Here is a 14,310-nt window from a genome sequence, read left to right on the forward strand (position 1 = left end):
AATTAAAGTTTTGCTAAAAAAATATAATTGACGAAATAAAAATTATATCTATAAAGGACTACAAGTCAAACAAATATAACTTTGGGTTCGCTTGGTGTGTAGGATGTGATAACTGAATTATTGATAATTTGGTTGATAAATGTTTGATAGGATAAGATATATAATTTGAGAGATATATAATATCATGTGTGGTGTGAATTCAAGAAAGTGATAAAATCATGACAAATTTATTAATGACCAAAATACCCTTTAATATTTTATTTGAAAATATTTCCCATGTCTATTTACTTATCCCCAAAGCTACTCATTGTTACCAAAAAATTGGAATGCGATATACTGTGCGGTGGTCGCTTTTACAAGAAGAAAGAAGGACAATGGAGTGGACCAAACCCACTTGCAATATTTTAATTGACATTCAGGGCTATTTTGGTCATTTCACTTTCTGAATATTGTGTGATAAATGTTATCCAGCTTTAAAGCATGGATGTATACTCCAGGAGAAACAGTCAAATTTGTCTAATAAACTTGATGATAATAAGGAAAACGAAGCGCACTCTGGAAAAACCCTTAAATTAAATCATGTTGGCGAATGCATTATCTTTATAAGCACGTAGTCTCTGTATTGTGAGGACAATTAGCTATTCCGCGTTAGGAATTGAACTATAGAATCGGTTTTCGCTGACACAATGTCGTGGCTGCGATCGGCGGTGAACAAGGCGGTGGAGGTTGGAAACAAGAAAAAACCTTACTCGCACAGACGTAGCTAGAAAAATTTTTTATCCTGGACTGAATGAATCGATAAACAACATTAAATAATATAAATTAAATATTTAAAAATTCTTTCACGTGAAATTTCCAACCACTAGGAGACTAGCAGCTCTCATTCTCTTGTTTCCATTTTGGGAGGACGGCTGTAAAAGAAAATTCTCAAAAAATGGGCTAAATATTAGGCTAAAAATTGGACAAAAAATAAAAAATATAAGGCTAAAATTTAAAAATAAAAAAAACTCAATCTATGTTTCTAATCAGACACAAAAAAATAGACTGGGCTGGAGCCCACCCCGCCTTTGGGTGGCTCCCTCCCTCACAGTAAGAAGCTATGCGGATTCTGTCGTTCATCATGCCGGTCAAGCTGTTGCCGAGGGTGCCAAACTCATCCAGGATCGCATTGTAAGTTTTCTGATTTATTCTCCCGCTCTTTTATATTTTTTTCGCTGCGATTTCACATAGTAAAGCGGAGTGGATGTAGAGGCTCGTTGGTTTGTATTATTTTCGGAATGTGATGGAATGTTGAAAGCTAGTTACATATTACTGACCGTTTGTTGGGGTTTCACGGAATGTACATAGCAATGTTCACACAAAAAAATGGCAAAAGTAGAATATATATTTTTTGTTTGTGGGTATTGACTTTGACTGTTGTTGTGTGATATTATTTGGCTGTTGGTGTACTTAATGCATATAGAGTTGAGAAAGGTCTTAGTTATATTTTGTAGAAAGAACTTCTACTCCCTTATTGATTGGTCATTGGTGATGGTTTTCTTTTTGTTCATGATAGGATAGAAGATTTACTTTCTTTTTTTGGTGTTAGGATGTTCAGCGCTTTCAATTTAGAGACTAAGATGTATAGTATATACCAGCCCAATTCTAGAGGAAAAATATTGGCTGTTGCATTATAGGTGGATCTTTCTTTATATTTATTATGGCTTTCATTTTTTGGCCTATATTCATTTGGTAGATTTCCCATTTGTTCTCATCAGGGTGGTCGGAATTTCAGAAGCTTTAAACTGGCAGTGAAAAGGTTAGAAGAGGCCTCTGTTTCTTGTAGGGGAGCTGAGAGAGCTGAATTGATGAGGAGATGGCTAGCTATACTAAAAGAATTTGAGAGCAAGTCTAGGACCTCATCTGAAGACAAAGAAAAGATCAACGAGCCTAATCAACTTTCTGAAGAGTCAAAGGAGAGTCCAAGAAGACAGTCAATGGTCAGTTCAGTGATTGCACAGCTGTACTTTATTTGTTCTACTGCACTGGGCGATATCTATTCATTCTCTGTCCCAGCTTTTCTACTTTCGTACTTCATCTCACACTGAAGTCGAATGAGGCACACTTACTGCGTAGATGCCTATTGCCTAACCCTTTGAAACTTAGGCAATATGTTTAGATGGAGCGATAATTTCTGAAAGTGGAGAAACACCAAATATCTTTACTGATATCCTCCATGCTTGCATGACATACTTGGATAAAATTCAAATGTCAGCTACTTGTTTGGAGATTTGATTTCTGCCTTGACATTTGCAAATTATGAACCCTGAAAATCTCCAATAAGTGTGTTATAGATGCGAATCTTCTTTCAGCAGAAACAAACGCTCCAATACACAATGGAACCCTGATTTGGATGAGATGGACATAGGTCCAGAGCGAATATAATTTTTAATCCATTTAGGACTTTGTTCTTGTTTGTACAAGTGTTTGCACCTTCTACTTTTATGTGTTTCTATTGGACTAAATCACAAATTTTTAAAATGCCAAGGTCGTGGATTGACAATGCTATTTCCATGGTACTCTTGGAACAAGTATGTAAGTGCATTTCTATTGTACATCTTTGTTTCATAATATAAATCTTTTCATGTATAAAAAGAGGCCCGTTGATTCCTTTTGTAAGTCAGGTAGATGCTCTTCTCATACCATAATTTTAAAATAATGATGACTTGGCTGCTGTGGATTTATCTCCGCTTTTCATCTTTTTATTTGAAAATTTCAATTTATGCATTTTGTCAACCATTTTGTTCTTGCTGTACTGAATTGAAGTGGCGCACCGGACTTGTAGTCATTTTATCCTTCAGAACTTCAACCTTCCGTTGTTTCACAATTTGTTTTGCTGGTGTATGTGTTGAATATCTGTTACTAGAGTAGTTGTGACAATTAATTTATTATTTATCCGATTAATTTATTTGTCAAAGATCTTTATGGTTTACAACTTTTGAAGACTTACCGCAGCTCCTTAGCCTTGTCGTAAACGTTAAAATGGAATGTCACGCTTGTTTACTTCCTTTTTGAATGAATATAAGGGAAATTTGTAAAGGGTTGAAGGATTATTTAATATTTTGTGATAACATATAGTTATTCCTGATGGCTGGAGTGGCTGGCTATCACGACTTATTAGTACTGCAATGAGAATTGTGACTTTTTCATATAGTGATGGTGTGCCTGCTGACATGTTCAATGGAAGGTTTTTAAGATTGGAATCCAGAATCCCTTGATTCCTTATATCTGACTATATAGGCCTTGGTGTTGAAGTTTTTCTTGTTTGATCTGTATTGGAGTTGAGCAACTCATGCGATTAAAGTATTTATGAACTCAAGTGTGATTTCAATTGTTTGATTTGTTTCTAATGTTTTTGTTTGTTTTGGCAAAATTTAAGCCTTGATCTGTTTCTAATTGATAATTGTGAAATTGAATTATTAGGGTTCCAAATTTGTTATGTTGCCTAATTTATTGCAGCATTGACAGGTATTGTATTATGATTCAGTTATGGGTGGTGAGCCGATGACATTTCGTGATGTCTTTCTCTACAGCCAAGCTTTAGAGGGAATATCCATATGTATGGTAGGTGATCAAATCATAATCATTCAGTTGGTATATATCTGATGTTTTTTTTATCTGAAAATTTATTCTTTTATTCTTCATTTTAAAAAATAAGTTTGGTGCTTTTGTTGGGTGAACTGTTCATGATATGGCGCTTTCACCCTTTTGGGTTGCGAGAGATATTCAAGATAGAAGTTGCAGCAATTAATTGTCCTGGAAAATTAATTAAGTTTAAAGTTTTGAAATGTAACTTTTTTCTCGATACCCTGTGTTAATATGTTCTATTCCAAGCATTTGAGATATGTATAAATTGTAATTATGGAGTTGGTTAACTTTTATGTGATTTAGATTCTCGAACCACCGAATGAAGATGAAGTTCCTTTGCTCCTTGATTTATTTGGGTAAGTGTTTCATGATCCCAGACAATACTTTATGGGTTCCAGCTTTGTTCTTAGAGAACATGAGGTGAAATATAATTTGCTCCATCTTTCTACTTTCATTCCTTCTTTCAGTTTATGTCTCACCGGAGGGAAAGAAGTGCATAACGCAATAGTGAGCAGCATTCAGGATCTTGCAAAAGTTTTTTCCAGCTATGAAGATGAAGTATTGGTGCGGATTGATTCATTGAAACTGTTGTACCTTTTTTCACAGACCAATGCTACTAACTTAGAAGGATGACGTTTGCGAATTTTTTACCATTAAATTTTTTTGTCTCGCTCTGTGATTGATAAATCTGACCATACTTTGTGCTCCAGTATTCTCATTAAAGAAGATTGATATGAGACCTTTAATTTTGATATTAGAATATGATACCTGATCCTAAGTCATGACTTAGGAGTGCATCCAATGTCGTTTGAAGTGGTTAAGTGGTTGATGAGTACATTGTTATTATTGCGGTAGGTGAAGAGGGAGGAACTGCTTCAGTTTGCTGAAGGGGCCATAACAGGGATGAAAGTCAATGCTGATATTGGAAGGTATTAGAGAACACTCAAGTTTTTAGCTTCATTTTCCTGTACTTTTTTTCCCTTAAAAATTTTGAATTGATATGTAGTGTGAGTCTCCGGTCCATGTGAAAGCGAAGTTCTGTTTAACTTAACGTTACTTAATTTTAACTCGCTAGTATCAGAGAACACTCAGTTTATAGCTTCCTTTTCCTATACTTTTTTCCCTTGCTAATTTTGAATTTGTATGTAGCGTGAGTCTCTGGTTCATGTGAAGGCGAAGTTCTGTTTAACTTAATGTTACTTAATTTTAGCGCTCTGGTATTAGAGAACACTCAGTTTTTTAACTTCCTTTTCCTACGTATTTTTCACTTAAAAATTTGGAATTGGTATATAGTGTGAGTCTCCGGTTCATGTGAAAGCGAAGTTCGGTTTAACTTAAGATTTTTTTTCTTACTTTTTGGTTGTTTCTGTGTGCCTGCATGCAGAATTGATGCCGAAGTTTCCACCTTGAAGAAAAAACTTGATGAACTAAAAGCATCACATAGGCATGTTGGTGATGGTCATGAAACAAACTATAAAGGGGACATTTCTCTGACAATAGAGGTAAACTTGGCCACACCTGCCCATTTTTCTTTGATAACATCTTTTTTTGGACCGGAAGTTCTTATTTTTATGTCTTGGTACTTATTTTTCCTTTAGGATCTAAAAGAGGCACTTTCACATATCAGAGCTTGTTCCAGATTGGAAGGGCTCCTGCTGAAAAAAAAGGCTCTTAAATATGGAGATACTACTGAAATTCATGCTCAGAAGGTACAATGTTTGCATACTATACCTTCTGCTAAACAATGCCCGTCTCCTTTTCATAGCATCTTGTTCGTAGTGTTAGATAAGACTGAATGGGGCATCTTCTGGTTTCCATTTTTATCAGTTTGCCTTTCAATTATTTAAGTTATTTTTTATATATGAGGTTGCTCTCCTTTTTTACTTTTTTTGGTATATTGTCCCTTCCTGCACAAGTTTTTGCAAGTATATTCATTGGATGCTGCTTTACCTTGTTGCTTTTGTTGACCTCTACATGTGCTTGGAGTAATTTTTATTGGAATCTGCTCCTTGATTTCTAAAAATTCTTATGCAATCTTTTTGTCTGCATGTCTAAAGTAGTTTTCTTAGCACTGGCAGGTTGATAAGTTGAAAGTCTTATCGGAATCTCTTTCCAGCTCGTCGGGGAAATCTGAGAATCGCATAGCTGAACACAGGTTCCTCCATAAGCAAATATGTGCTATCCATTTTCTTTTTTTATATAAAAGTCCCAAATAGGTGCTGGAGGTGTTTTTAATGATTGTATCTTGCTATTCTATTAGAGTTGCTGTTTATCTATGTTTATTTCTTTCTTAATTTTTAGTTGTTTGCGTTATTGTATATGGGTTTTCCATGTTATGATAATATGATGATCAGATGATGTTATTTATAGAGGCGCAATGAGGTGTACAGTCCTTTCAGTTTTAGGGCAAGGAGCAGGAATTCAATAAATCATATGCCTAATTAATGAAGGAACATGGAATTAAGTTTAGTTTAATGTATTTAGTGCAGTAATTTTGCAATTATTGTAACAACCAGACTCTTGTTATGCTACACTCGGGGGTTAGTGGGATATGCCCCCTGATGCTATTTAAATACTATTACAGAAACATGTCAATCCCTCGATGCTTTGTTTTATTATATGGATTTGTATTATTAGTTATTACTGTCTGAATCTATGGTTGCCTTGACTTTTTCACAGAGTTCAGAAAGAAGAGGCGCTAAAATTCCGTGTGAGCAAAGCTACTGAAGTTAGTGAAATAGAAAAGGTATTTCTTCCTACAGAATGTGATTTTTTGTTTGCCGGGAAGAAATCTTGAAAATCAGAAACCCATTTCTGTCATTTAGATGATAAGATTAAAAAATACACTAGAAATGTTAGTCTTTGCATGATAATCTGACTTTTATGAACGGTAATGAACATGCTTTCAAATGCATTTGTGACACCCTAGACACCCCAGACTTAACCATGTACATGATACATATTTGAAAATTGTATGTGGACATAGAAATATATTTCGTGTATATACCATAATTACTGACTATAGCAGCTAGAATGGTTGACTTGTACAAAAGTTTCAGCAGCGTCTCTCTGTGAACTGTATTTAACCACCTGTCTCAAATCAAGTATCAAAAGGAATGCAAATTCAATAAGCTAAATTCATAAAACTCACAACTAGTATGCCCTTCTAAAACTTCCACTACATAACGTAATTTAACTCCATTCTTTCAAAACCACACAAGTACATAAAAACCATCAATATATATGTACATAAGTTCCGAAATCACTTTCTTAGTCATTCATACAACACATACATACAAACTCCTTCAAATACATTAATGTCTACATATCAAAGTACTTTTATCCCTTCAACCATTCAAGTAATTACCATTACTACATCTATTTCTTAAAACTTTACATGTATGATACAACCATTCTTTTCTTTTTCAGCATTTTGGCATATGACTTACCATCAGTTTCATTCTAACCTTTCTTGCCTGAATCACATGAAGCTAAACAAAATGAGTTTATAAAACTCAGCAAGTGGAATTCGTTTAATATCGAAGTACATATATCATAACTTGAAAAGAAGTACCCTCACTTGTACCGTGCACACCATCATTCCTTGAATGACATAAATAACAACATATTGATGATGACTTTCATACTTGATTTTTTTTCTTCATTTTATGGCATTGATAGCTCCATGTTCATTCATTCATTAAACATGTACATATTCAGTCGCATTCAGTCATTGTACATGTAAGTAGACCAACACATTACATTGCGGGTTTTCCATACTTTCAGGTATTAATTGTCATTCATTAACATATACCCATCAAGTAATTTCTCTATATACATTTTATCAAACACTTGAGATACACGTTCATTTTATAGTTTTTTCATTTCAAAAGGATACATATAATTCATTCTTTCAATTTTACTTAATACATAAATATATTATGATAGAATTTCCTGAACTCTTGAAATAATGAAAGAAGTTATACATACTTCATCAATCGTATTTAACATATGTTCATGTGAGCAACAAATGATCGAATTCAACTTACAACCGAGGAGGGACGATAATCTTAGTGCTTTGGTGGTGTTCTTAGACTGCAAATTCATAGGATAATTCATGAATACCGAAAATTTCCAAACATCATATGAAATTTCTCTATTTTTTTTTTAACTAACCCACTATAACTAAGAAAAAAATACCTACTCAAGATCACCTTCTTGTGTAGATGAGGAATCTACCTTGAATTGAAGAAGAAAATGGATGTTTGATGAAGAATTTGTGAAGAGGATGGAAGAACCCTAAGTTCTCAATTGGTTTTCTGGCTTGGAAAGGAGTTGGAATGGAATAAATTGTGTAAAAATCGAGTTATCTACCCTTTAAATGCTCACAATCGTGTCTTGGAAACACACTTTCGCAGCTGGGTATTGTGTTTCCAGAACATGCTACCAGGGTCTTGGGCGCGGTGGCACGTCTTGCTTGCGCACCGCACAGAGGCACGCTTTGTCACGTCCAAAACATTATTTTCTCTTCGAACTGGCAAAAGTGGTAAACATGAAAGTTGTAGTTCTATGTTTTGGCTTTCATTTTCAATTAGCCTTACTCAATTATCATATTGGACCAGAGAGTTATACTCATTCTACCAAAATGTGTCATTGCAGAAACGACAATACATAGGACACACTTCGGGGTTATTTGGACCCTTCTTTTGATTGGATTTAGACAAACCAAAACATAAAAGTTATAATATTATATCTTGGCTTTTTAATGGAAGTAGTCTCACATCATTCAGATTAATATTTAAATTATCATGCTAAAACCGTAACCACCGTTGCATTTTTCATATCATTTTCAGCAATTCATTACATATTTAGCTCAAGTTCAATAAGTTCCAGTCGTAAACTCGTGTTCATCATATATTTTCATATATCAAAAATATTTAACACGAGTTATAACAATGAAAGAACCTCAATATTATATAACGAGTCATGTTCGTGTGAATTTCCTAATTCTTAAACATGAACCACATTATGCAATGGAAATTTAATTCATATTAAGAATATATATTGCTTTATATTCGTAAAATAAGGATGATAGAAATACCGTAGGTAGAGCATAAGGACCTATGGACGACAGGGCATTACAACATTTTTAGGAACTGTTATCATTTATCATAAGACTAAAAGAAAATGTGCCAATCTACTGCTTTTTGGAATTTCTCTTCTGACATAAGATTTGTGGAGAAAATAAGATCCATCTAGAAAGAACTTTTACATGTCTGTATTATTACCCTTCGCTGATCACGCCATGGCATGTGATGATTTATTCTGTATTTAAGCAAGTGAATTCTTCCTGCCGGATGCTAAATGAATAATTCCTTGAAAGATTGATGGATTGCATTAGATCATACCCTTCGCTGATCACGCCATGGCATGTGATGATTTATTCTGTATTTAAGCAAGTGAATTCTTCCTGCCGGATGCTAAATGAATAATTCCTTCAAAGATTGATGGATTGCATTAGATCACACCATTAGGTTGGCATACCTGAAATTTGATGATGTTTGAAATGTTCACTTCTTTGCTTCTAATATCTGAATTTCTAGCTTAACTGATTGATGGTTGACTTTATGCTTGTGCAAAGTGTATACATTAAAGTTTTATATCTATTTAATAGGATAAGATGTTAGGATGGGAACTGCAGCTGTTGATGGTTGACTTTATGCTTGTGCAAAGTGTATACATTAAAGTTTTATATCTATTTAATAGGATAAGATGTTAGGTTTGAAACTGCAGCTGTTATGGGAACTTCCTTTGTTTCATCAGTATGGCCCATTTGCAGGATCAGAGAAGTTTTCCTTTCTTTATGTAGTGTATTAAAGTAAAAAAAAGTACTTATATGTCATTTAAGGACGTTAAATAAAGTTCCTTGGACATTAAAAAATGATGCAAATTTTTCTTCTGGCCTACTGTTGGATTCTATAGATCCATTTCTGATGTTTGATATGGCTTGGACCTTGTAATTATTTTTTTTTCCTGCCAGGTAGTAAGAGAATAAAATGTTATTGATGAAATCTAGTGTTGATCAGAAACTTTATTCTCTTGATGTATTTTTCCATGAGTTGGTTTATGTAGTGTCGGTTCTCTATCATGATTGCTTCGCCAAATTGCTTTAGTTAAGCAACTAGGCTTTTGTCTTGATTGTCCTTTTTCAGGAACTAGCAGCTGAGATATCTGGTCTTGAGAAACAGAGAACTGAACTTGAAACTGAATTGAAAAAGGTGTAGATCTTATTTGCTTCATAAAAAAAGACGCTGTTCGTTGCAAAAATGACAAGTGCATAATGTTTCATTTGTATATCCTGGCAATTTATTTTTTGCTTTCTGGTCTGCTTGTGTTCATATGAATGTGGTGGTTCCTCTATGATAACCAATAAGTGTGCTTCATGAGAGTAATATCTTTGGATCCAGAGTTGCAGCCATTGTCGTGAAATAGTTATCATTGCCTAATTTTTTTTATATAACTTTTGTTTATTGATTTAACACTGTCAAGTTGTTGGATAGCAAATTATTTTGTCGAAACATCTGTATCAACGTTTTGTAGGACTCTAACAGAGTTTTCATTTTCTTCTTTTTTTTCTCTTTTGGGAGGACCCTAGTGTGTTCTGATACTGTTCAAATAAAACCAATGCTTTTGGCTTAGGTCTGTGCAATTGTAATTCTCTTACTGTGTTTTTTTGTAAATCCATCATCCGCTACTGGAATTTCAAGGTCGCTTTCACACACTTAAATAAAGAGAATTCCTTTTCATGAATAACATTATTAAAGACCAATTTTGATGTGACCAATATTTTCTTCCTCCATTTATGTCTCTTTCATTTTTTTAAATATGTGGTTTCAGTGCTTAGTTCCCGAGGATCTATTATTTATTTACTTAATTCTCATCATATTATTAATAAAAATTTTTTCTTATAAAAAAAATTTAAGATTTGAATTCAGATGCAACTGTACTCGGGTCTCATCTGAATGATATGCTTCCCTGTTCTTATTGCCTAGGATCTCGACCATCATAAGAAATTAATAAATCCACGTGCATTTGACACCTCCATTAGGCATTATCATGTCATCTCTTAAATAACAAGACTATTGACTTTTTTTTCCTAATTTACATTTTGATTATGAATAATATGTCGGAATTATTTCAATGACTAAGGTTAATATCTCCTTATCTGCCGCGCAAGCTCGTTTTCGCAATGTAATGGAAGAGAGGGATAAATTCTTCGAAGCAAATGATCAGATTGTTGCCCATCTAAAAACCAAGGTCTACCACTCTGTTAAAAAATTATCATGTTTTCCTCCGCATGTGTAAAATTTATGTGTATACTGTTGGTTTGATTTTGCCTTCCAATTATTTGATTGGATTTGTCTTTGCAACTTTGTAGGAAGACGAGCTATCAAGATCCATCAACTCGTGTCAAGCAGAAGTAAACGTTCTTGTTACTTGGATCAACTTTTTGGAGGATGCTTGGTCTCTTCAGTGTTCATACACCGAGTCCAAGGAGAAGGATACCAAGTATGTTTCTGAACACTGACAGCATCGGATTTTTGGACCGATATCGCTACACTTAAATTTTTCCAAGCAACTCTCGGCATATGCATCATTGCATTTAAAAAAAATGATGTTAAATAGTTTTTTAATGTTAAAATATAGAAATTAATGTGAAAATATAGAAATTAAATTGAAACTAAACTCCAAAAATTATTTTTTATGAGACTAAATTATTTAAAAATGCAATTTTTGTTATTTTAAATTTATGATTTTTATAATAATTTTTTAGAAAATGTTAGGAGTGGTGTGATCGTTTTAAAAAAAATCAAAAGTATAGATAAAAATATTAATAATTTTAAATTTTTGGGAAAATGAATGAGATATGGTAGTTACAGGTGAATTAAAAATTTAATAAACATAGATTTTTATGATATTTTTTTAATTTGAGAAGAGTATTTCACCGTGACCCCAGAAATAATTACTCTAATTTCCTCATGCTTATAAGATGGTAGGTACAGGTTTTAGCTTCTGTTCTCAAACTTTTCATATTCATCATGTTTTAGTCCTGAGAGTTCTATTTTCTTTGTTATAATATTTGAACTTTGAAATTATATTGATACTAATTTATGACTTCGTTTTAAAGTGCTGAACTGGAGAGACACGAAGGTTACTTTATGAAGTTGGTTACTAAGCTGCTCTCTTCTTATGAGGTGCTTATTAGTCTCCCCTTAGATGACGCTTGAGCCAACTATATTCCCGTTCTTACAAAAAATTTCCGAATTATATACTCTTTGACACTCTTATTGTTCTATGCAGAAAGAATTGAGACATCCTATTGATCGCATTGGGAAATATGTCGAGAATTTAAAGACCCTGACTCAAGGGTACTTCCTTATGTTATGTTTGCAGTAGATTATGGTTCCAAATTCGACCAAAGTGCCTTTTTTACCTTTTCAGGTCAGCACTAACTCTTGATACAGAAATGGACAACTCCAAAATTTTGAATCCAAGGAGAAATCTGGAGGAGGAATACCTTGATTATGAAGCTAGGGTAAAAACAATGCTCCCTATATTTCTGCATCGTGTTTTCATAATCCCAATATGTAAAACTGAGAACAGCTTACCAACACTAGTATTTCTTTTTCTTTTTTTTTTTTGAATCAACCGTGCTAGGCGTGCTTTTGTAGAAAAACAGGAAGATGCCAAGACTAATTACACTTGAAATTTACAGAAGTCAAGTGTCTTATTTATTGCTGATCATAACTACTTCCAGCGTAGTGGACAACATGAGAGAGCAGTTCTATGCTCAGCAAGGAAAAATCTCCAGGTCTGATCCTCAAAATTCTTCTGTTTCCCACATTTTGTTAACCATTCTTAAATTTCCTGTTTTGGACCGTTCAGTAAAGAAAATCCCAAGGTTAAAGAGCTATTCGACAATATTGAGAAGCTAAGACAGGAATTCGAATCCATTGAGAGGCCTAATTTGGAAATCGAGAACCCTACTAAAGAGTCAGATGCATCCCCTCGGGGTAAGTCAAGAGAAAGTGTTCCACAACCCACAGACCAAACTGCAGAGGCACTTGAAGCTGAGGGCCAAAAGCCTCCTGTGAAGCCAGAGCATGTGCTTGACCCCGAAGCAGAATTGGCAAAGCTGGAGTCAGAATTTGGCAATGTTCGTCATGATTACTCGACAGAAGAAATCGGTGAGTGGGAATTTGACGAGCTCGAGAGGGAGTTGAGATCTGGGGACTCGTCTGGCAACTAGATGGATGCCGTATGCAACAGCGACAGTGTTCTGTTTTGCTCGTAGTCTTCGAATCTTGGTAAATGGTTCTGAGCTCCTCGAGCAATATTTTAGCTTTGGGAGTTCACTTTAATGCTTGCTGCATTTTAAGTTGTCCAAGCTTGTGTACATTTTAAAATGTAAAATAAATTAAATGTCTGTAGATCTCAATATGTTGTTTTTTTCGGAGCTCAAATTTTTTTAATGTTTTGAGATGACAGAGGCTTGTTTTTATTGCAGTTTGTAATTTTTATTTTATTTCTATTTATGGAATTTACAGTTTGTAATATTATTGATGTAAAATGTCTTGTTTTTATTTTTGTTTCGGATAGGTCGTCGTTTTATCTTTTTTTTGTCAGGCCCTATACGGTAACTTAAGCCCGATTCAGAGCTTTCTCGGGCTTCGGACCTGCCTTCTAACTATCTTGGTCACTGGATTAGACCCAACCCAGTAACAGTGAATAATATTCTCTTGTGCCTAAAATCTTAGAAATTTTTTTGATAAGATTGTTCTAACGACCCCTAATTAACTTATTTTCTCTATTTTAAAAAAATGCCTCGTAATTAATTTGATGAAAGTAAAAGAAAGTAAAAGATACACATTAAAATTATAGGTGAAAATTATATTTTTTGTTGTTGATTTATTGGTCTAGTGTTAATGGTTAGACTCCAAAATCTATGATATCTCGGATTCAAATGTCACTTAAGATTAAATAAATAAATTTCAAAAAAATATTCTTTAAAAAAATAAATGGCATTGGGGAATGCTTATTTTTTTTAATACTAATTAGTATATCTTTCATATGCGATACACATAACGTTATTTTATGTAATTAATTACTAAACTAGTAAATATTAGTTTTGAATAATAAGTATTTAAAATTATTGATATAATATAATGAATACATTTAAATTTTAAATATTATTATAAGAAATTATTATTAAAAAATGTTCATGTTATTTTAGATAAAGCTCAAATGAATATGACAATCTTCTATCAGTTAAATTGACTTTGTTATCTTAGCTGAGTGGAACTATGATTATTAAAAAGAATAGAAAAAGATATTTAAACATCATATGTTATTTTGTTTATCAAAAATTTAAACAATTAATAAATAAATTTCAAAAAATCAATTTTTTTTTGTAATTTATTAGATGAATAGATTTGATTGAATATTTTAATTATTTTTTAAGATATGTTCAAAAATATTTATATTAAAGTTCTATTGAGATTTATAATAATAATAGTAATAATTTACGAACAATCAATATAAAAAAATTCATGACAATATTCTTTTAAAAAGTTGAACATAATATTATACAAAAATGTATATTTTATTTAATATGATAAATAG

General features: G+C 33.2%; 1 protein-coding gene across 4 annotated transcripts; it reads left to right on the plus strand.

The window, feature by feature from the left end:
• The first annotated feature begins 530 nt into the window (after positions 1 to 530).
• On the plus strand, positions 531 to 13,197 carry LOC142540440 (uncharacterized). Of its 4 annotated transcripts, XM_075646590.1 has the most exons (19): positions 531 to 742; positions 1,077 to 1,170; positions 1,758 to 1,979; positions 3,508 to 3,603; positions 3,931 to 3,983; positions 4,095 to 4,191; positions 4,483 to 4,556; positions 5,012 to 5,129; positions 5,226 to 5,336; positions 5,706 to 5,782; positions 6,307 to 6,373; positions 9,840 to 9,905; positions 10,837 to 10,944; positions 11,066 to 11,196; positions 11,816 to 11,882; positions 11,989 to 12,056; positions 12,130 to 12,222; positions 12,428 to 12,499; positions 12,574 to 13,196. In XM_075646590.1, the coding sequence occupies exons 1-19, from the start codon at positions 687 to 689 to the stop codon at positions 12,935 to 12,937; spliced, it is 2,034 nt and encodes a 677-aa protein (XP_075502705.1). In that variant the 5' UTR covers positions 531 to 686; the 3' UTR covers positions 12,938 to 13,196. The 4 variants fall into 4 exon arrangements, with proteins under 4 accessions (XP_075502705.1, XP_075502702.1, XP_075502703.1 ...); XM_075646587.1 differs by lacking the exons at positions 531 to 742; positions 1,077 to 1,170 and adding an exon at positions 2,528 to 2,574 and having other exon boundaries at positions 1,843 to 1,979; positions 12,130 to 12,221; positions 12,427 to 12,499; positions 12,574 to 13,197; XM_075646588.1 differs by lacking the exons at positions 531 to 742; positions 1,077 to 1,170 and adding an exon at positions 2,528 to 2,570 and having other exon boundaries at positions 1,843 to 1,979; positions 12,130 to 12,221; positions 12,427 to 12,499; positions 12,574 to 13,197.
• The last annotated feature ends 1,113 nt before the right edge of the window (positions 13,198 to 14,310 follow it).

This window comes from Primulina tabacum, chromosome 3 (assembly GCF_025594145.1).
Source record: "Primulina tabacum isolate GXHZ01 chromosome 3, ASM2559414v2, whole genome shotgun sequence".
NCBI lineage: Eukaryota > Viridiplantae > Streptophyta > Magnoliopsida > Lamiales > Gesneriaceae > Primulina > Primulina tabacum.